The sequence below is a fragment of the Colletotrichum acutatum genome (assembly GCF_030867785.1).
Source record: "Colletotrichum acutatum strain CBS 112980 chromosome Unknown BDZ83scaffold_4, whole genome shotgun sequence".
Lineage (NCBI taxonomy): Eukaryota > Fungi > Ascomycota > Sordariomycetes > Glomerellales > Glomerellaceae > Colletotrichum > Colletotrichum acutatum.
This window is the reverse complement of record NW_026848998.1, coordinates 328,456-349,667: the sequence shown is the minus strand read 5'-3', so window position 1 is coordinate 349,667 and position 21,212 is coordinate 328,456. Positions and strand designations below refer to the sequence as shown.

The following is a 21,212-nucleotide window of genomic DNA, read 5'->3' as shown; positions in this document are numbered from 1 at the left end:
CAGCCACCACCGTCAAGCAACTTTACATGTCATCAACCAGACATAGCAACGCTCCATCCAATCTCGGAGTATATCGTCCTGTTCTTCGCCCCAGCAGGCGACCCAATAAGGGGTTTTTTCATTTTTGACGCACTGGGCATCTCACCTTCGAGGTCCCCCGGAGAACGGCGATAGAACGGCATGCACCAAGCAGCTGCCGCGTTATGCATACACCCTTACTGTGCTGCCCCCACATCTCAGTTCCAAATTGGGCTCCGCCCTTTAGAGCGAGAAGTCTATCTAGAATAAAGCTTTGCTGCTGGGAAACGAATCCCAAAAGGCGGGATTACGATTCCTACCCTCGGCAGCAGCTCACCGACTTGCCACACCCCTCCCCTGCCTCCTCGGTCTTGGGCGACGTCGACGGCTTCAGAGACTGCTTTCGTGGTTCCAGCGCCAGTCACTAACACCTTCTGCATGCCGGATGGATTGGTCAACTCAGTAAGCCACGGATGGGCTTGTAGAAAAGATTCTCAAAACCGTTGGCAATGCAGTGTTGCTGGTGACTCGCAGTGGGCATGATTCTTTGGCACCGAAGAAGCGAGTCTAAGATAACTTTGGCGTCGTCTTCACCGAAGAGGAGACCGAAGAGGCGAGGCCACGGACGTTTGTCTTTCCAAGTTTTCTACTTTCTTCTCGCTGAGGCTAGGATCATGAACAGTCCAGGAGACCAGACGAAGAGGCTAGATCTGGCTGTGGCGATGCTTTCGTAAACCTGTCGTCTGAATTTTCGACTCGTCAGAATGAAAATCTGAACACGCAGAGTTATCCCAACTGGCCTACACACTGCGTCGTGGTCGAGAAGGCTCAGCATCATGCAACGGCGGCAGGGCCAAAGCTAAACGGCACCGCGTCGGCTTACTCGACCCCTCACCTCCGTCTTTGCGCACCGTCTCCCGTCCTGCCCCGTCAACCCGTTCGAATCTGGTTCCGTCTTGCTGGGACCCCTTGCAACATCGCAGCCCGTTCGAAGCGGGTCCTTGGCAGATGCAAAAAAGACAGCAGCTGTCTCCATTCCCATCCCTGCCCGCACCATCACCACCCCTCCACCCGGTTCAAGCTCTTCGACCAGGCCCAGAATGGCGGCGGCGGCGATTCTTCTTTCGGTCTTGGCTTCTCCATCACGCTACCCAGAACACCACACCAGGGACCAGGAACAAGGAGGATGCGAGAGGGACTGCTAGGCGTCTAAGCAGCCCACGAGTTGGTGCGCTGTCTGGGGTTCAACAGACGACCCTGGCCCCATTGGATTGCTGCGTTGCCGGTATGTACGTTGTGGTCCTGACAATGTCTGTCAAATTGTTGCTTACCTACGTACTTATGAACCAGAGCATACTGCTTTCACACATGTGCATGTAGCTTCTGCCCTACTAACTAGTTTCCCCGAGTCTTGACATACCAGCACCCTGTCCTGTCCCTTCTCGCATGCATCGCGCCATATATATTTCCTCCCAGCCCGGTTGCAAAGCATCATGGTATAGCTTAGTTCGCATTACACATCACCTCCGAGACACACCTTTCCAGTCGACGCGTTGTCCATTCACTTCCTCGTATATATCATCCCATTCTCCGCCCAGACTTCACAGCCCTTGGACCACGAGACAACGTCTCATCGACCCGTTTTCCACCTCATACCACCATATAAATTTTCTATGCCACGCCCCGCTGCCACCCAATAATTACACATGGATCACTCACTGCCACTCAACATGTACGACGACATGGACGCCTTCTTAGATATGGAAGCACCGTACGTCTATGACGAGACAGAACAGTATTTGGACACTGCCAGCTCATCTGAGTCCACAAGCCCCATTATCTCAACCGTGAGTTGGCGCCTCATTCTCAAAGAAAAAGATTCTAAATTGACCAATGCGTGTCGTAGTTTGACATGACCTTTGTAAACGACTTCAATGGCACCGACCAAGGCATCTATCCTAGCCCAATGAGCTCCTCCCGCGATACAGCATCACCTCAGCCTACCATGGGCGAGAAAGCTGGAACAACCAAGGGCCCAGCTAAGAGAAAACGTGAAAATCGTTACAAGAATGCGCCTCCTTCGGTGCTGTCTGTAAGTTTCAGACCTGACGTCAACTGACTATCTGTGCCGCCAGCACCAGACGCATAGATTATGTTGTAGAAGTGGGCTAACCCGAACTATCAACAGCGTCGCCGAGCACAAAACAGAGCCTCACAAAGAGCATACCGCGAGCGCAAAGATCAGCGCATAAAGGATCTCGAGGTCATGCTCTCGGACCAGAAGCAGAAGAATGACTCCCTCAGCCAGGCCTACTCTGCCCTTCACGCTGAATTTCTCAAGATTCGGGGAGCGCAAGCGAGGGCGGCGCAACAGCAGCAACATCAACACATGCCGCAACACCTAGCCGCGCCGGCAATGGCTTTCGACCCGACGGCCGCCGCCCACATGGGCATGTCGTCACACCCCGGCGCGATGGAATTCGCGGACAACATGTTCATGTTTCAGGATATGCAGACTTACACCCTCTAAAGAGTGGGAAAGCTGCCTTGAGAGAGGGGTCGGATAATGGGTAATTGAGCGAGCGGCAAGGAAAACGCAAAAACAGGGGCCGCGAAAAATATCCCACTCGTTTTCGAGAGGAAAGAACAAAAGATCGGATGCTCAAAATATGGACGCGCAATCGAATGACATGACTGTCAAAAACGTACGGATGGAATACGACCGACTGGCTTGACGAATGTGGAGGTTCGCCTGATTTTTTCCTTTTCATCACACTCTCTTCTCATCGGCTTTGTTTCTCTGGTTTCCCGTTACTTGCTTTGGGTCCCGGCGTGCTGGAGATTTCTGGCTCTATTATTAGATGGCAAACATGGGCTGGCAGGCATCGGACTTCATTCTGTTTTTGTTTCTGTTTTATCTGGCGTTTTCTTGGGAATATCGGAGTCTGGTTCGCAGTTCTCTTGATGATCATGACAATGGGAGGCCATTCCGAGAGGAAATCTTTCCCCGCATTCGAATTTCACGATGCGCACAATTAGTCTTTTACACACTCGTTCAGAGAGAGGAGGCTCGGATTGTTGGGGGGCGGGGGGCAGCAATGGGAAAAACAGACTTTAGGGAAGTTTAGTCGAGAGCAGATTATGAAATGACACGTGAGATTCCCATCCTCTCCAAGACTGCGCATTTTCAAATTACCTTGTGGGATTCTCAGAGTTTGGAACTAGTATAGGCAACCCCGCAACTCAATGACGATAGAATCGTACAAGACTCCCCCGGTCTATAAACTTTCTCGGTCAGAGACCTCTTTTTTTCTCCTTTCCCCCACGGTACTCTTTGGTTTTTTCTTCCTCGGTCTAGAGAGAGCCTCTCGGTCTGAATGGCCGAGGGAGAGGGGGCGGAGAGGGCCACGGGCGTGGGTTCGGTCTCTGCCTAATTCTTGATAACCTTGTTCAGCTGGAAGATGGGGGTTTTGCGTTTATAAATATCACCATGCTATGGTACAGCCATCCGAGAGGGAGGGTGGGTTGCAGATCAATCTCTCGATACAGGACGGAAGTGAGCTTTCTTGACGAGATACTTACATGCAGTTCTGGAATGGGTTAGATGAATAGGTAGATGCCAGGTTGATTCCCTTTTACCTGGGCTCGAGTTTGGGGGGGAGGGCTCAAAGGTGTGTATGGTGTGCGTGGCTTTGCCGAGATCCTCATGGGAAGAACCCAGCCCGGGCGGAGGTTTGAACCTCCCAAGCTTTTGGGGGCTTCCGTAATTGGCTCACTGGGATAAAATCCGTCAACCGTTGAGCAAGAACGGCCGGCAAGCCAGGGAAAAAAAAAACAGTGAAGCTTAAGGAGAATGGGAAAGGCTTGTTGGTCCCCTTGTCTATACCCTTACCTTGCCGGCAGAACAAGCCGTTTGTTTGCCTATACATACACCTGGCCTCAGCCCTGTTAAAGCCGTGTGTGGATGGAGGAGGGAGATCTTTCAAAGCGGGATGTTACTCATCATCGACTCACGTCAGCACCCTGTTCGACGACAAGGACATTTTTAGCCTCGTTCGTTTTTGGGGGTCCAAAGAGATGTTGGTGAGCAACGCAAAGATGACTGGCTACCCGGGGCCGGTACCGTTACCTAGCCCTCCTAGTTGATGCTATTTCCTTTACCATGTTAAGCTTTGGAGACCATCTCTGTTTTGGACGTTCGTACATGTAACCTGGAGATATCTAAGCCTCCCTGTTCATGCGTAAATAATGAAGCTTTTCGCGATAAACCGGAAGCTTGAGTAAGTTTAAGAAGCGCGCCTGCGTTGAAACGTGTGTGGCTGTGAAAGGGACGCGGCTAGATCTGTTGTCTCTTAGGCTTCTTCGTTGATTCTTGGTATGTGCGCGAAGCGCCGCGAACTCATGGTTGTTCAGCTCGTGGCAAATTGTTTGAGATGATCCGAGAAAGCAACTTGTAGACTCCAGATTTTTGGGTTTTTGTGCGTGGCTTACGTTGACACTTTACACGAACGATCATTAATCATATAGAGTGGCGTTTTAATGGCCGTGCTTGGATCTCAACATGGGATGAATGGTGGTTCTAGCTCTTCGAGACTTCTTGCGGCAGGGTATAGATTCTTCTGGGCTCGTTGTTAGATATGAAGGTGTTGATGTTCGGAAGCTGCCGACACGTTATTCACTCAAGTTAGACTCAAAACTCAGTATAATACGGACAGTGTTTGATAGGCAATCAATCTCTTGCTTCTGTTGACAAGTCGACTTGCATGCCGCGTTTGCAGCCAATGTCATTCGGCTAGAGCGTCGACGTCAGTGGTGGCAGACTCTTCGGATTGCTGCATGTCTCTGCAAAAGGATGACCATTGATTGATTCAATCTCATATACTGTGATAGGTGAGTAATTCGGAGCTCGGGATGCTATGTTGCTCCTTACTGGCCTTGAGCTATCTCGGTTTCTCGGGAACTCCGAAGGTGATTTGACAACTCTTCGTCACGCCGGCATCCAACATGCAGGGTCAAAAGATCCCCATAACCGTCACCGCGATGACAGTTTTTGATAATATCTTTACAGGAAATGTACGGAAGCCGAGTGAGCCAACGCTGGGTTGTTTGGTATGTCACAATCATCTGCCGAACATCCGGGAGCATGTCTTCATCGTCATTGACGGATCTTTTCAAATGGTCCAATAATGAAGTCTAGCGCCGTTGACCAAGCCTGGATGATCCGTCATTGTCAAAAACCTCGTTCGATAAATTCAGCTTTGCTACCTACGTTTGCCATCATCAGATATCTGCAAGGTGGTGGAATGAATTTTGTACTTCTTCAGATGTTACTACAGCGTGAGGCGGTAATTGAACACAGAGGTCATAAGCATTGGACAATTCGGTGACCTCAATGATTTTGACCAAGCGACCGAGCAACGAAAAGCGCCGAGGCGGGAAGAGACTTATATCTGCCACGGGAACATTGCGGATTCTCGTCTTAATGCTTCCGGCCACTGTGGAGGCAACATCAGCTCATATCAGATCTACGAAGGAAATGCCTTTGCCTTTTGCATGTATAATAATGTAAGGCTTGGAGCTTATACAAATCTGATTTCCGCTTTAACTATTTCGATGGAACGGCTTCGAGGGCTCGAGGCGCCACCAAAACAAGTTTGCGATGGGTTTCTTCCAAAACTTCAAGCTAAGCTTGAGCTCACGCCTTAGCGAATTTGATGTGACCAGCTATGATCAGAGGGCGTTGCGGTCTGCCAGAAAAGAAGCAGATGAGCCCGAATCGGAACAGTCCTTGTCTTTCATTAGAAGTGTATGATGACCCTTCGGCGGACAGGAATGCGAGACAACGTTCTTCTCCTGACAAATCTATGGCATCAAGGAAGTGAAGATTGCCGTGGTCTTTAGTAAGAGGCAGCCAGGATGCTTTGGTTGATCTGGGCGCACAGTGAATTGTCAAGGCATATGACGGGCGATGATGCTGTATTATCCTTAGGCAGAGGTTCAAAAGCAACGTGTCTTCACGGCCTCAGAAGCGATCTTCGGATAGTTGAGGGACGCAAGAGTCATGTTCGAAAATGGATTCGATTATGTGACCAAGCATGAGTGACGTCTCTGCGAGCGAATAGTACGCAAGATATCTAGAACTGTCTACATCACGACATGATCACAACATCACAACGAGCAATTCGTGATAAGCAGAATGATAATGCCAAACTGACAGGCTGGGATTGCGCGAGAATGGGCTCCGACGAGTAGAGGGCGAAGTCCTGAGTCGACCGTTGTGGCGTGGAACTTTGGCGAAGATTCGATGACTCAATCACGACGACGCCGATCAGATTTCGTTGCTGTACAGAGAAAGTTTGAGGCATCACAGCAAGCTGTCGTGATAAGAGACTTGACTCACACAATCTTTAGCGAAACCAGGTCGAGACTGTTCGATGCGAGGGTAGAAGTGGAACAAATCACGGCACGATTGTCACGGGGCTCGTGGAGAAGCTGAGGCGTGGCCGCTTGCGTCGAGCCCCATCGATAGTGACCGGACCCCGCTGTAAATGAGGCAGTTTGGGATGACGAGCACTCCGAAATCGCCTGTCACTTACCTGCCAATTCTGCCTTCGTGACTCTACGGGTAGAATCTTGGAAACATCGATTCCGCAATCGTCGGCATGACCGTATAATCCACATATACTGATAGCATTATCTGGCCCGCAGAAGATAAAGCTCCAGATAGATACGACAGTAGATCCGGACCAGATAAAGTCAATAGGGCCGAGAGGTAAAGCCTGGCAAACGGAGCCGGAGATCGTTAGAAGATGGACCCGGCCCCCATCGGCCGGTTTGTCAACTGACGAATGGGATGACAGCCTTGATGGGAATGCGGCAGGTAGATGGGAGACACGTCAAGCGCGCCGTCGAGACAATCAGCTGCAGGGTAGATCAGAGGAGTGTTGCCAAGTGCACAGACGGCGGGGAACCGATTCGTGCGAGTCAGGGGGCTAACGAGTGTGTGTGTACGGATACAAGCTGTCAACAGATTGTCAGGGCCGACAGAGAGAGAATCTCTTTGCTGCTTGTGAACTCTCCGATCCAAGCGCCGAATCGATGCCATGAATCTAATCTTGTCTAAAGTTGGAAGGCAGTTGAGAAGTCGAAGCAGACTTCAGCGTGGGATGCATTGCGAGATCGGGGGAGGCGAGGTTGGGTTCGAGAGAGCTCTAGAAAGCTCTCCGCGTGAGCCGGGTGGGGGCCATTGGTCAATTGACTCGGACCTGACAAGGTTGGCCGGTCCAGGGGTTTCGGGGACCGAGATTGAAACGCGGAATTCCAGGTCATACGGCCAATTCTCCGCGAGATGCAGCGGCATCTCAGACTTGTTGGGACGTAATTCCTTGAGGCTTGGGGGTCCATGATCTGGAAGCAAAGTTGTGGCAGCTGACAGTTTGGAGGACCCATTGGGGATCCCCATTCCCCATCGAGCTGGGAGCTGAGCAGCTTCTCATGGAGCTTCGAGAGGTCTCCGTGAGGCAGTATGCGTTAGGTAAGATCAAAGGGTAGTAAGGAGACGTGGAGCCTGGAAAGTGGAAAACGGGAGGGAGACGGCAGTCACCGAGCATGAGCATGATCATGTGCCCCGTCGATGCAGCTTGCCGTGACGGAGTCATTGCAATGGGGGCGCCATGCTCAGGCCAGAATAGCGAAGCTGCCACATTGGCCCAAACGAAGTACGAAAGAAGCTGCCTCAGCCACGCGTGCCAGCTTGGGCCCCCGACCTCGGAACCAAGCAGCAAAATGGCACAATTGAGGCCCTTGCGGCGTTACCTTGCAGGAATGTATGTAAACAAACGAAAAAGAAGCGGTTGAGCAAACGGCGACGACGATAACAACGACGACTGATGGAAAGACAAAAAAGGAACCAACGGGTGTGAGACGAGACTGACGATGGGCAGTTTTGGATCAGTTGCGGCCCCGAAATGGCTCGATGGCAAGGGTTCGTAGGTACTGGTCTCGTGCTGCTCCGGTACTTGGGTGGGCGCTGCGATGCAGTGGCTTGGACGATGTACCGGGTTAGCGGCGGTTGGTACTGAGGTATCCACTACCCCGCAATCTGGCCACCCGTCCCAGCTGCGGGCTCGTACCTGAGACCCCGGATCCGGGTGGGCCCCTTTGCGTCACTGTGCTCCCGTGGTCAATCAGTCATGGCTTGCCATCTACCAGAAGCAGGAGCGAGACTTCTTTGAGGAAGGAACAATTGGAAACAGCTCTCATAGAAAGAAAGCAGTCAATGTTGGATGTGTTAGCAACAAGAAGCCCTGATGTCCAAGAACCCCAAACATACCGACTTGCGGATGAGAGGGAGGGGTAGAATAGAACAGCAAAGGAAAGGCACGTAAAGCGTGGGGCTATGCGGTGTTGGGGACCGGCCGGCCAGCAAAGACAACAGCTTCCCTAGTCTCCAATTCCTCAATGCCGCGAGAGGGACAACAAAAAGGTGGCATAATGAAGGTTTGGTCTGGCGTCAGTCCACGTCCGTCTCCACTCCCGGCCACTCCCAGTCCATGCCGGCCGGTCCCCGTCCAGTGTCCCAATGGCCCCCAGTAGTACTCCGTTCTTCTTGGGCCTGCGGCCTGCCTTTCCTCGTCCAGCTCGCTCCTGCCGTTCTGATGTGCTTCCCTTGCAGCAGCCCCTCCGTCCGTTGTATCAAGTCACGCGATCCAACTTTCCCAAAGGAACTCCCAGCCGTCCCGGACCTGCTCGCTACTTCCCCCCTTGCCATGCCACCCCATTGGGCAAGCTATCTGATGATCGCGTGATGTGATAGGCTGCCATTCCTCTCGAGCATTCGTTCTTTAAAAGCATCCTGAGTAGCTCTCCTCATCTACATATCTTCCCCTCCTCCCCTCCATCATCCTCACTTCATAACAACCCATCAAGCTGTTCCTCAAACCATCGAATCAACTCATCAACGACGATCAGCTTTGACCAACCTCAACCAACAACAACCCTCCCAAATCTCACCAGCCCCCTTCTTGAACCCTTTTAAGCACCCTGTACGCTTATAGTCACTCTTCAACAACACTAATTCCATCAGGAGTAAGTATCCCTTTCCCCTCCCAACACTGTGAAGCTTCCACCTCCCCCGCATCACCACACTTTCTGTGATGCTCTTCCTCATCATCCCCGACCCGTATGATGTCCATTGCCAAATCGAACATCAACACCCTTGACGGGCAAGTTCAACTCTTGAATCGTTGTGTCTTCATCCCAATTCTTGCAGCAACATGGCACCTGGCATCTTCGACTAACACGCTCGCCTCAGTGACTCGATCTCACAAGTATAACGACCGTGACCACGCCGGCCTGGCCGACGGAACTGCCTCTCCCCAAGAGCACTTGCCCCGCTACTTTGCGAAGCACGGCCACGAGGGCGTCGATCCCAAGAAGGTGAAGAAGAATGGCGGCGGCAGAAGCAATTGGTTAGTTTGGACCCCCTCTACCCCACTTACACACGCCCTTCTTGGCAACTTCAAAGCTCCGCCGTTTCTTGCCAACGCACACCAGCTTGACTTAACAAGATTCAATTGCTGACTTTCATGTCTCACAGGGGAAATGCTGGCGAGGAAGTCATTGACGAGGACTTCCGCTTCACCAATGCTCGCCGCCGCACCAACAGCAGTGGCTTCGCTGATAACATCGGCGCCTTCAAGACCAAGTTCGACGTCAACGAACCCGAGCCCGTCTTTGAGGAGTCCATACACGGCCCCTCTGAGGAAGACGGCGAGGACCTCACCAAGACCGAGTCCTCCGAGAGTGGTCGCTCTTCTGCCTACGGTGACGAGAAGATCACCAAACACTAATTATACGACTGTGACGTCTCTTACTCGAGTGCAATCACTCTCATAACCGCTATCCGGCAAGGCAGTCAATGTTCACTTCACGGCTTTTCTTGTTCGTCCTACGAACCATGTTAACAACAAACACTACAACACAAACACATTTTACAATATGCATGGGAGGACATTCTGCCATTTGCTTCAATTATCTCTCTTTTCGAAAAGGGTTCGGCGACATATGGCTTTGTATTTCGAGGAACAGAATGGGGATCTGGGGGCATCTCTACTCGAAAGATTGACTGCTTCGGTGGCGGATGACAGTATGCATCACGAACTTCTTATGACCTGGCGACGAAAAAATCGCCCTTGTATTATCACAAATCAAACGGCCAATGGATCTAGTAATAGACCCATGCCTTGTACCAGTCCTTTTGCCACACCTGTCCGTGATGCTCGTATGCCTATGAAATTGTGACATAGTTTACCAGAAAATAGTGATGCCGTTCCCCCTCCCAGATATTTCGAGGGGACTATGATGCCGTGATTGAATGTTGCCCGCCAGTGTTCTAGCTATCTGAATTCCCATGATAGACTCCCACGACCGCTCACGGTAACGTAATGAGCTGAACCTATGACATTTGTGGACAGGTAAACGTGAATCACGGACGTGGCCCAAAACCTGCAGCAATACCGTACTTAGCTCATATGTACGTTGGACACGAAGTCTCCAGCTCACGGACGAGAACCAAGAATCAACACAGATTCAGACGTCAATGCTCCAAAGTTTCTCAGCAAGAACGGCCATCGAAACGTAAATCTCCTCAAGGTATCCAGCAACTTGGGACTTATCCAAGCTGCTGGTCAGGGACGTCTTCTTAGCACAGAACATGATCATACTAGCCTGAGCAGAGCATCACCACGCCGTCACCTCCCCAAAGCACACATCTGCTAGAACAATTTCAATTCAACCTGATAGGAGCAGGCGACAGTGGGCAAGCCACCTCGGATCCCCCTTGCAGTCATTTGCGCCATCTGAGAGCAAAATCCTCGCCGTATCTGCCTTTCTTCACATTCCCCTCAATACGCGGGCTACGTCCTCTGAGTTCCTTGTCCTAACCGCTCGTCGCCAGCTGAGCACCCCTTTACACCACCAACACCATGACGAAACAGAACTGCAACCCCCGCTTTTGAGCCACTCTTGAAAAATACGAACCCTTCACCACTCAACTCCAAGCACACACAGCCGTTCGACAAACGGAGACTAGCCGAATGTCAAAGTAAAACGAGCGTACAACATTTGCTCCTCCAAAATCCGGAATCCAGTGGCGTCCTTCAAAGTAAGCTCTTCCCACGACGCGACAGGACGAGGCAAAGACGGACGTATCTTCGCCTCTCCCGCTACCTCCGGCTCCGTGTTCTCCGTGCCACTCGACTCAAAGGCGGGGAAGAAGAGCTCGCTCCAGGCCTGGTCACTCCAGACAAGCTTCCCCTGTGCAACGCAACCTGTTTCGTCTGCCAGGATACCCATGATTCGGGGGTTAAGAACGAGAGACTTCTCCTGCAAGCAGTTCTTGCACGTTGCGAACGTTTGGTTTGCATATAGCGGAACTCCACAACTAAAGGAGGCACATTCGTCAGCTGTGGTGCCCTCCTCCATTTCTATGAGTAGACTTGACTCAAAGAAAAAGGGCTCTTTCTCACCACTCTATACAGCAAAGCATCTTTCTGCGATGAAGACCCAGAAGGTCTATACCGAGTATGGTAAGGTTTAGCTTGCCTGTGAAGTCACTGACCGGGTCAGCGCGAGCGAAGTCATCTACCTCGGCCAAGGTGAAGAGCGCCCGAATTAGTCCATGGACAGCTTCTTCTGCATTCCATATGTCTTTGGGAAACGGCACATAGATACTCTCCTTCTTGACTCTCTTCTTCACCCACTGTCGAAGCCAGTTGGCATCCTGGAAGTCAGGATCGACATCAATCAAGGTATTGTGATCAAGACCGATGCTGGCACTCAAGGGGCCGGACTTGTTGTCGGAAGGGGGTACAAATTTCGGACTGGTGAAGAGTAGCATCGTCTCGTTGGGTTTCCAGAACCTGGCGGAGTTGGCCTTGTCTTCCCAGAGAGTCAACACGCAGCTGGCGGTGTCGTCCCAAACAGTGATCTCGAGAAGTTCCCACTCTCTCACTTTGTCTCGCGACTTCACACGTTTCCGAGATCCGATGCTCTTGACGCAGACAACAATCCGAGCCCATGTAGTTTCGTGTCCCGTTTTGAGGTATTGACAGAGAGTCATCAAGCCTGGAAGCGGTTTGGGGTCCTGTTTGCCTCGGTTGCATTCCAAAGGTATTCTGTAGAGTTGTTGATTTTCAACAGTGTCTGGGAGGAACTGAATGAACTGCTTGGTTCCAACGTCCGTGGGATTGATGGGCGTCCACATGGTCACATATGGAATACTGGCACAATGTGAACCTCCTGCGGATCCTACCCAACTGGCCCATATGGTGACGAGCTGTCCTATCACAAGAAGTGATGCTGGAATTCCGATTGGAACTACCTTTACCTATGTAAAGGGATCAGCATGATGCTTCTGAGAGGGGATGCACTCGAGAATAGGAGGTGATAAATACTGCTATTGCGCCAGTTCCATCAACGACAATCAGCTGATGTGCCGGGCGACTGTAGTTATTCTTGGCGTCGAGCAGAGCCGGTGTGTAGTTGACGACGCGGCCGGTGAAGCATATCCGATTCGGGCCCGGCTCAATTTGTCCAATATGTACCTCCAAGTATTCTTCCGATGAGTTCCGGACACGGCCAAGGGGGTTATTTCCAGACTCAACTTCTGCTTGTGTGAAGCCGTCGGCTCGCGGAAATCCCGTCCCATCTCTCGCAGCATCCCGAGGCGTGGTAGGAGTATTCCTTTGATAGAATGCCTGAATGGATGGAGCCGACATCATAGGTGTTGCTTCGGGAGGGTATAATAAGCATCAATTGTGGAAGATATCTAGGGCAATGCCTCATTGAAGAAGACCAAGTGGGAGAAAGAATTCACGGTAGAACATGACAGAAGTTTCTCAGAATGCTGGGTACTTCCCACAACGGCAAAGCTTCCTTTGCATGTCGGTCACAGGAAGGAGCCACTGCCTGACCTGCGCCTGCCTCTCCCATTCCAAGATCTGAAAAGAGGAAAGATGCATACAACGCTCTTTCTGTGGATGTTACAGCGTTTCAAAACACAGATGGCAATGGCAGAACAAAGTCTTGGGAACCAGTTAGGTAGTAGGTGTGATCAAGCTCGCAATTTGGGATTGAGATCAAAGGCATCAGGTCCAGAAATCTGGATATGCGTAGCTTCCAAATAACGGCGTATGGAGTAGGCTCATAGCGCTTGCAATCTGCTCCGATGCTCGTATTCGTATAAATAAGAACGCGACGTGCGGCGGGAAATCCGAGCAACTAACTACTGTACAGAAGCCCTTGAGGGTTATTTGTATTTGAATGGGAGGCTATCATGACATCGTTACACACGAACAAAGAAGTACGGGAAATAAGCTGTTTGCATCGCAACATATAACGCCCAGTCGAAATCAAGAGCGGTTAGAGCGGCTATGATATTTCAAATAGTTTTCTTTCCTTATTTCTGCTATGCCCGCAGGTACGGGATTTTTAATGTTACATCTCGACACTTACACCCCAGAACGTGGCATAGCAGTCTTCCCATTCGCTGGTTGTCAGCTTCTCATGAAGCGTTCTCCTCTTCGTTTTCCTGCTCCGTTGATTTGATACTGGTACATATGTGACTGGGTATTGAATCATGAGAACAAATAGTCCCGAATAACTCCTAACGCCTACGCATTGTTTCTATCCGAAAAATGACAAAGTAGAATATGTAATAAAAAAGTCTTGCGTCGCTAGCTGAAGTGCCGCTAGTCATCAATTCCAGCCGTCTAGATTCTATGCTTTTCCGGGTACCGTTTCCTATTCAAAGACCGATCCTAGGTTGTGCTTAGTGTTCAGATGGACCAGACTGTTTCCGTCCAGACGCGCCGTAATCCGAGACAGGGCTTGAAGTGTGCGAGATCGACGTTGATCGGTGGCTTTGTGAAAGGCTATTCTTGGCACTCCCGGACTCGAGATCTTGCATCGCGTAGAGACTCGACGTGTCATGTGTCTCGAGCGCAAACTGCTTAGTGCAAACGATGCCTTTGCCGCCTCGCAGGGCTGACTGCAGCTCCGTGGTCGAGGAGTCGCCGAGAGGACGAGACATGCGGTTCGTGCTTCGGCTCCCGTCCGCGGCGCTTGAGGGTGATTCCGCATACTTTTGTGTGTCGTAGCGCTTGGTGAGCATTCCAAAGAGTTTGGGAAAGGCCTTGATGAGAATGAGACGGATAGCCGGGAGACAACAACAGATGATGCCGGTGGGAACCTCGAGGCATGTCCAGAATGCAATGTCAAATTGATCCCATGTAGGGTTCAATGAACTCGCGAACCGTACAAGCGACTGAAGTCTTAGTATACTGACTATAGTTACGCTTGGCGATGTTAGCACAATGTCTACATTGTCAGTCATGAATTCAATCAGAACTTACAAAGTACCGACACAGAACATAAGTGTGACGGCTAGCTTCTTCCACCAGTGCAGATTGAGAGTTCGGATTCGCGACAAAGGAAGATACAGCATCCACAGGTCCAGTAAAATGCTGATGATAGCGTTCGCCCATGGAACTGCATTAATGTTAATGCAGGTTCCTTTTTGCTCGCCGTCCCATCTCGTCCAGTAGTATTGAATGGGTGTACATTGGAAAATGCCGACCATGAGGAATACGAAGGTGTTGACGGCATTGAAGGCAGCTGTGCCCCAAAGTAGCTTTCCAAGTCCAGCCCGGTCGAAGATCCGCATGTAGAAGCATAGGATTGCCATCTTGACAATGCCCATCTGTACAAAGTACATCGGCTCTAGGATGTAGAACCAGTAACCGAAGCTCTCGATTTGATGTGATGTGAGGGTCCAGATGTCTTTACCGAGGCCGGCGGGGACAATCCCAACGAGGTTAATAATGAACGACGGAAGAACAGCCAGGTAAGCGAGAAGGGTGAACATGTCATCGAGCCCGAGCTCTGCTGACGAGAAATACTTGTATATCAAGCGAGCTGCGACGACAAAGGTGGTGAGCCCCAGCAGGACCCATGTAAGTCGGACATATTCGGCGCTGTGATCTCGGACAAGTTTATCACAAGTGGTTTCGAACACAGCTTTGGCATCTAAAGGCTGTTAGAATATGCCACTTAGAGTCAGGCAGAAGGGCATCACTGACGAAGTGTGTCTTTGATACTGCATGTCCCAACTATACAGGTCTCTGTATCTGACTCGAACTTCGCATCGTTGCAGATACACGTCGTGTTCGTCAACCCGCATGGCGAGTCCTTGACAGCCGATAGGATACAGGTAACCTAGAGCAAAGTTAGACGTGGGCGGACCGAACTTGGAGATAAGAGAAACCGTACCGCGCATGTAGGTAGCTGGGCTACAGCATCCGTGATGCTATTGACTTTCTGAGCTGCGGCCGTAACAGCTAGTAGCGCAGCTACCAAAAAGGCAAAAGACAGTGGAAACCTCATGATATCCGAGGTGAGACCGTTTTGTCGACAAATAAAGTTCGAGAAAACCTTCCCAAGACCCTGGACCGTATCAATGGGGGTATTTGCTTCTTAAAGAAGGAGCATTGGTATCACAAGGCCGTTTGTCACGTTTTTCTTCTTCTCTAGCCACCGTCCACAACAAAACAACGAACCATAAAAGGGGGCACTCAGGGCTGGCCTTGCCAGCGACATCTAAGGGTAGGCGACTTCATCCTTCGCAGTTCCCGAGTTGACCTCCTTTCAACAACATGATGTGCCGCATGCGATAGTTCAGCCAGGAGCGCGCCACACTAAGCCAAGAAGGCGGCCGCCTCTTAGCCCCCTCACGTGGTGGAGACTCGATGAGAAGATGACGATCCAGGCTGGAATCGCGAACAGAGCGTACCCGGACCACTGCTTCCGGCAAGGCCGGCGACAGCCACCTTTCCATAGTCCGACGGGGGCGAGGCACGGATGGAACACCAAGGTCAAATAGCTCGGGGTAGCGGACCACTGACGGGCGGGCGACGTCTCGCGACTGTCGCCTCTTGGGTTGCTCCAGGCCCCCGGGTTACATTCCGGATCCCATCCGCCATATCCGTCCTGCACGACTTACTGGCGACGGAATGGGAAAGCGCCTCGGTAACGACGAACGAAGAGCGATCAGGAACCAAGCGTCAAGACGATGACTTTTGGGGTGGATCGAATCTGGGACGCGGGTGCATTTCTAGCTGAATAGTTCGTCCCGTACTGTGTGCCGATGGGAGAATCCACTGGTAATGTTGAATAGTTCTCGACCGGTGGAAATACGTTGCGATAGACTCTCTGGAAGACATTCATTCCGAGAACAAATGAAATTGCGAGAGATCAGTGAAGCCTGCTTCCACGTGGCAGCCGTCTAGAAGGTATGAATGCGTAATGAATGCTTCCATTCCGATGTCGTCGACGCCTCTGTGGTGTTTCTGGTGTTGTCATGTTTCTCGGATAAATGTGAGGCTTGCTTCTGTCAAAGAAAACAACCAGTTTCATCAGGCAAGTGCAGATTTTTAGCACCTTGCGTCAGCCTTTCAGTAAGCCCGCCCAGCGCTGTTGGAGAAAAACCAGAAAGAAGAAAGCCCCCGGTGGGGCAAGGTAAGAAGCCATCGTCGACTAACGCCATGCCTGCACGTCAGGTCTCGCGTCGTCCCATCATGCATCTGCCAAGTTAATCGATGTCTTGCGTGCTCGCCTGTCATAGAACTGGAAAGTCGGGACGGATTGCGTCGAGCGAGTCCAGCCCAGGCACTCGGGGCAGGCAATGGCGGGTGGGGTTCCCTAAAGCCAGGGGACCTTTTCAGCCCGCTAGCGCTGAAGCGTCGCTAGTCGACTGCTGGAGAGGGCTGATTTGTCTGCCTAGGCAATCTGGCTGCTCAAGCGTTGCGTTTGTGTGAGTGGACCTCTCGCAAGCTTCGCACCCCAGACCAATGATCGACAGCGGGATGGCCTGTGCACCCGATCCCACAAAGCCAAATGTAGGCACGGGCCCGTCTTCCTTGTAGCCGGCTTTATCTTCTTATCGGGCAGCTAAGCTACGGTATGTGGGTAGGCACGTAGGTACCTAGGTAGGTATCGAATCTGAGGTGCGTCAGTGCGTCAGTGCGTCAATGCGTCCCAAGGTTCTAAATTTCTGAACCACCATCGCGGCAGCCTCGCGCCCGTTTAACATCGGCAAAGATACCTAACACTATCTAAATCGCCCATACTATCAACCCCTCCGAACCCCTCCACCGGCAATACGGACCGCTTGATCGTACCGAAGTCGTCTTTATCCTTATTTGTCGTGTTAGGAAGCCCTTTTTGGGAACATCTGCAAAATGTCTACGTTGAACGCCTTCCACGAGTCGTTGCCATGTACGTTTGTTATTCCAATCATCTGCCGCGCATACCCTCTGACTAACGAACGACGCCCACAGATATTGATGACGAGCCCACACCAGCAGAGCGCGAAGCTGCCGAGTGCCTTATCCGAGCTGAACTATCCACCTTTACCCCGGCGCCTGCGCCAAACTACAAAGAACCCTCCTTCTCCCCTCTCGTCGAACTTGAGCTGGAGCGCGTCGCCGCCAAACAGCCCCTCAAAGCCATCGATCTGGAGCGTTATCAAACACAAGAGCCTTTCCCCGACTCCGGGGCACCATCTACAGCAGAAGATCGTGTTCGCCTCGCCGATTCACTCCAGAAGGCCTACATTTCCTACGCCTACCTCGATACTCGTGCTGAAAATTTGCACCTGTTGGACAAATGGGGCAAGAACGCATGGTTGATCGGCAACTGGGGGCTCGAGAACGAGCTGAAAGGCTTCGAGCGTGACCTCGCCGAAACGAAGCGTCTCATTGACGTGCTGACCGTCGCCCGGAGACGCCAGCAAGAAGAAGTAGCAGCAGAGATGAAGGGGCTGGAGGAGAATTGGAAGAAGGGCATTGGAAAGACACTCGAAACCGAGATTGCAGTCGAGCAATTGAGACGAGAAGTTCTAGAAGAAATGCGGGTAAGGGGCGGCTGAGACGCACCGCCTTATGCATATACCGTAATGAGGCAGCGCACCATGAATGCCACATCCCGCTGCGCTTGTACCAAACAGAAGACTAAATCAATGATACCACAAGGAACACTTATTTTTCACGAACTTCACAAGTCCAGGCCCGTGACAAGAAATGTAATCTTTACTAACAGGTATCTGAACGTCACTAGCCGTGTCTCTTAGGAAGCGAAGGTAGGGGGTTCCGCCTAACGCCGTTGTGAATCCTGACATTCACCCTCTTCAACCTTCCCAATGTCTGCCATCCAAATTTGGATCATACGCAAAACAAACATCTTCAGGTTCCTCTCAGGCCGCTTGAAGCGGATCCATCTCCTCAACGCCAGTCTTGACCTCCTCGTACTTTGTCCGTCTCATGATACCTTCAACAGGACCAAGAAGTCTCTGGAAGGCATTCTTGCCGAGACTCGCGACCTTGACATCCGTCGTCGCGACAATGCTAGCGGCGCGAGGGGCATCGTTCAAAAGCGCCAGTTCACCAAAGAAATCTCCCTTGCTGTAGTGCTTGACAGATTCCTTTACCCCGTCCTTGTAGGCATCGGCCTCGCCGCTCTCCAGAAGGAAGAACGCGTGACCTGGGTCTCCCTCCTTGATAATGATTTCTCCAGGAGCATACTTCTGGGTCTCCAACGCATCGGCAATCTTGGATCGCTCGTACGGCGTGAGGCTTTGCAGCAAAGGAACCTCTTCGAGGAAACTCTCGTACATCCGTCGCCGAGCAAATGTCGACTCCATGAGAATACGGCGGAACGTCAAGCGATCGAGCGCCCAAAGGGTGCAGCCAGATTCGGCAGAGATAACAGTCGCAGCTCGGGGAGCGTTGTACATCAAGGCCAGTTCACCAAATGAGCCCCCTGCCTGGATGGTTCCGACTTTCTGACCCATGCCCTCGGGGCCAGGCTGCAAGGTACCGCTGTTGTTGACATATACGTCAAAAGACCCCTTTTCTACAACGTAGAAGAAGTCACCCGCGTCACCTTGGCTAATAACCTGTGGAAGATTGTTAGGAAGCTCCAAATCATCATCCTACCGACTCAGCTTACCTTGATATCCTTGGCGGGAATGGGTTTCTCATTCAGCGCACCCAGAATTTGGCCGCTCTGTTCCTCATCCAGGTGGGAGAACAAGAAATTGCCCTCAATGGCAGTTTGCAAACGACCCAACTGCTCTTTGGTCTTCTCGTGATAAGGGGGCGACCAATTATCGTATGTGTCGGCACTAGGTTTGAGAGACTCAGCAGAAACCGAGGTTCGGCGGCCAAAGTTGTACTGGGCCGGGTAACTCTCGGGATTCGGTGGGCTTCTCAGCGCAGAAGGGGGAGCGTCGTCTGCGGCATCACCGCCGAATGGGCCGTTGAAAGTCATTCCAGTATTCAGGCCGAAATTTGGTGATGTCGGAGAAGTAATAGTATCATTCTCTTCCTCCTCGATTACACGGTGAATGGCATTGCCTCCTGCAGGAGGTCCATCGGTAGGTCCTCCGAAAGGATTGGCGTTTGCCCCAAAAGGACTCTTGAACATGCCGGACATGGTTGCAGTATAGCTACTTGTACAAGGATGGTTGTTTTCGTTTCGAGAGTATAGACAGTCACGATTTGCCTGTGGGAAGGTGTTCGATCGGCGCAGCGTTCAAGGACGTTGGCAGCGAGTAGTTTGGCGGGGAGCTGTTTGCGAACTATTTGTGCTCAGATCAGCTTCGGCTCACGAAGTCCAGACAGGAGCGTGAGGAATGTTGGGTTGGAGGGTTGCCAGGTTCTCTGAGGTCTTCAGGGTGGGTGGTGAACAAAAGAATGTTGTAAGATTGGTGGGGTCGTTGAGCAGGGTGCAAGTAAGGAAGCACCTAATGCTTCGTCCCCGCGTTCAGGCTGCACCAATCAAGCTGAGCACCAGAGGCTAACGACTGCGTAGGATAGAGGCAAGAAAATGAAATGAAGCGGATCGTGTTCAACAGGCTGGAAGGGCTCTGACGTAGTAGGGTGGCAAGATTTCGGAATAGATACCAAGCAAACAACGAGAGAAGAGACGGGAGAGGATGAATGTCGTGGAACGCTCAAGCTGGAGATCAAGAGTCTGGTACAGATAATAAGAAGGCTGCGAGAAGCAGAAGCTGTTGAAGCGAGATGACAAGCAAGGAAAGGCCGGTGTTTGATGGGCTTAACCTTGACAATTGGGCTGGGGCTGCGCGTGGCAATAAATGGACGGGAGCTATTACTTACCACAGCGGGAGGAGCTAGCTAGTGGGTGATGATGATCTGGGCGGGGAGCTCGCTAGCTTTCGTGATATTGGCCACCAACTATTGAGGTAGAAGAATGCTGTCAACCGTATACTGGAGCGAATAACTGGTAGGACCGGGAAGGAGATTTGCTGATAGCTCAGACGCGGATGAAGATCCCCGGGAGGAATACGTCAGAGAGAGAGGAGGAAGAAAGAGTCGCTGGTCAACTTCGTGCGGTGAAGCAACTCAGGGTACGGTAAGGTCGAGGTTGTGAAAGCCGCTAGCTCGAAATAGGACAGACGAGCGGCGAAGTAAGTGGCCGATTGCTCTCGTGCTGTCGTTTGGGTTCGAGATCTGGCCACGAGGACAGCGTTCGCTTGTTTGTTCAGGTCGAGGGAAGCGGAAGGAGGCGACGTGATGAGAGCACGAAATGAAGAATGGCAGAAGTGAAAAAGGCCAAGGGAAGGGAAGCTTTTTGGGTTCGGTTTAGGGACGTGGATTGCTCTGGGATGGGGGGAAGAAGGTGGGGGGGGTTGAGAGGCAGGAGGCACGGAGGGCCTTTGACGCATCGCTGCTTCCAGTCAAACAACAGCAGCAAAGAAGCAGGTGCTCCCCTCCTTCCCTCCTTCCATTGCTCCTCGATGTCCCCATCTCCTTCCACAAGGTGACGGTGAGGTCCTAGCTTTTGAGGGGCCCTGCTGCCCCGGTTGGCCAGTCATGACCGTCGAAGAGTTCTAGAAGGCGCACAGATCACCTTGTGGCCGGCTGCTGCTTGCCTTCCCTGCAGCCCGAAGTGTCCGGGCTTCACCTTCCAAGCCGCTTCGGTTGCGATTCTGTGCAGCTCTCAGCGACGCCTCTGACTGGCTCAACTTGCAAATCAACCCAGGCTTGCCAGGCATCCCAGGACACCTTGCCTGCTTTCATTCCATTGCCTCCTTGCCTCCTTGCCTCAGATGA

The 21,212-nt window shown here is 51.8% G+C and overlaps 6 protein-coding genes across 6 annotated transcripts; 3 read left to right on the top strand and 3 right to left on the bottom strand.

The window, feature by feature from the left end:
- Positions 1–1,748: 1,748 nt before the first annotated feature.
- On the top strand, positions 1,749–2,548 carry BDZ83DRAFT_746874 (bZIP transcription factor; the record flags this gene model as incomplete). Its single annotated transcript, XM_060513335.1, has 3 exons — positions 1,749–1,865; positions 1,925–2,110; positions 2,207–2,548. 3 exons carry the CDS (start codon positions 1,749–1,751, stop codon positions 2,546–2,548), a joined length of 645 nt encoding a protein of 214 aa, XP_060371067.1.
- A 6,447-nt stretch (positions 2,549–8,995) lies between these two features.
- On the top strand, positions 8,996–10,210 carry BDZ83DRAFT_293230 (uncharacterized protein). The gene is made up of 2 exons (XM_060502201.1): positions 8,996–9,488; positions 9,617–10,210. The coding sequence occupies exons 1-2, from the start codon at positions 9,202–9,204 to the stop codon at positions 9,867–9,869; spliced, it is 540 nt and encodes a 179-aa protein (XP_060371066.1). The 5' UTR covers positions 8,996–9,201; the 3' UTR covers positions 9,870–10,210.
- A 671-nt stretch (positions 10,211–10,881) lies between these two features.
- On the bottom strand, positions 10,882–13,069 carry BDZ83DRAFT_776550 (uncharacterized protein). Its single transcript, XM_060515468.1, has 3 exons — positions 12,474–13,069; positions 11,547–12,406; positions 10,882–11,461 (listed from the first exon to the last, which is right to left on the bottom strand). Exons 1-3 carry the CDS (start codon positions 12,798–12,800, stop codon positions 11,107–11,109), a joined length of 1,542 nt encoding a protein of 513 aa, XP_060371065.1. The 5' UTR covers positions 12,801–13,069; the 3' UTR covers positions 10,882–11,106.
- A 677-nt stretch (positions 13,070–13,746) lies between these two features.
- BDZ83DRAFT_293154 (uncharacterized protein) lies at positions 13,747–15,699 on the bottom strand. Its single transcript, XM_060502200.1, has 4 exons — positions 15,349–15,699; positions 15,159–15,294; positions 14,433–15,105; positions 13,747–14,375 (listed from the first exon to the last, which is right to left on the bottom strand). Exons 1-4 carry the CDS (start codon positions 15,460–15,462, stop codon positions 13,850–13,852), a joined length of 1,449 nt encoding a protein of 482 aa, XP_060371064.1. The 5' UTR covers positions 15,463–15,699; the 3' UTR covers positions 13,747–13,849.
- Positions 15,700–17,063: 1,364 nt separating this feature from the next.
- On the top strand, positions 17,064–18,128 carry BDZ83DRAFT_599532 (Pre-mRNA-splicing factor SPF27). Its single transcript, XM_060506991.1, has 2 exons — positions 17,064–17,352; positions 17,415–18,128. The coding sequence occupies exons 1-2, from the start codon at positions 17,316–17,318 to the stop codon at positions 18,002–18,004; spliced, it is 627 nt and encodes a 208-aa protein (XP_060371063.1). The 5' UTR covers positions 17,064–17,315; the 3' UTR covers positions 18,005–18,128.
- Positions 18,129–18,328: 200 nt separating this feature from the next.
- On the bottom strand, positions 18,329–19,569 carry BDZ83DRAFT_646439 (camp-dependent protein kinase regulatory subunit; the record flags this gene model as incomplete). Its single annotated transcript, XM_060509964.1, has 2 exons — positions 18,329–19,030; positions 19,084–19,569. The coding sequence occupies 2 exons, from the start codon at positions 19,567–19,569 to the stop codon at positions 18,329–18,331; spliced, it is 1,188 nt and encodes a 395-aa protein (XP_060371062.1).
- Positions 19,570–21,212: the final 1,643 nt, after the last annotated feature.

Coding starts and splice junctions, on each gene's coding strand:
- BDZ83DRAFT_293230 (XM_060502201.1), top strand. CDS start 9,202: ATGATGTCCATTGCCAAATCGAACATCAACACCCTTGACGGGCAAGTT. Junction 9,489..9,616: donor GGCGGCGGCAGAAGCAATTG/GTTAGTTTGGAC, acceptor CATGTCTCACAG/GGGAAATGCTGGCGAGGAAG.
- BDZ83DRAFT_776550 (XM_060515468.1), bottom strand. CDS start 12,800: ATGATGTCGGCTCCATCCATTCAGGCATTCTATCAAAGGAATACTCCT. Junction 12,407..12,473: donor ATGGAACTGGCGCAATAGCA/GTATTTATCACC, acceptor CCCTTTACATAG/GTAAAGGTAGTTCCAATCGG. Junction 11,462..11,546: donor ATGCTTTGCTGTATAGAGTG/GTGAGAAAGAGC, acceptor TGCCTCCTTTAG/TTGTGGAGTTCCGCTATATG.
- BDZ83DRAFT_293154 (XM_060502200.1), bottom strand. CDS start 15,462: ATGAGGTTTCCACTGTCTTTTGCCTTTTTGGTAGCTGCGCTACTAGCT. Junction 15,106..15,158: donor CAGTATCAAAGACACACTTC/GTCAGTGATGCC, acceptor AACAGCCTTTAG/ATGCCAAAGCTGTGTTCGAA. Junction 14,376..14,432: donor ATGTTCTGTGTCGGTACTTT/GTAAGTTCTGAT, acceptor AACATCGCCAAG/CGTAACTATAGTCAGTATAC.
- BDZ83DRAFT_599532 (XM_060506991.1), top strand. CDS start 17,316: ATGTCTACGTTGAACGCCTTCCACGAGTCGTTGCCAT. Junction 17,353..17,414: donor CTTCCACGAGTCGTTGCCAT/GTACGTTTGTTA, acceptor CGACGCCCACAG/ATATTGATGACGAGCCCACA.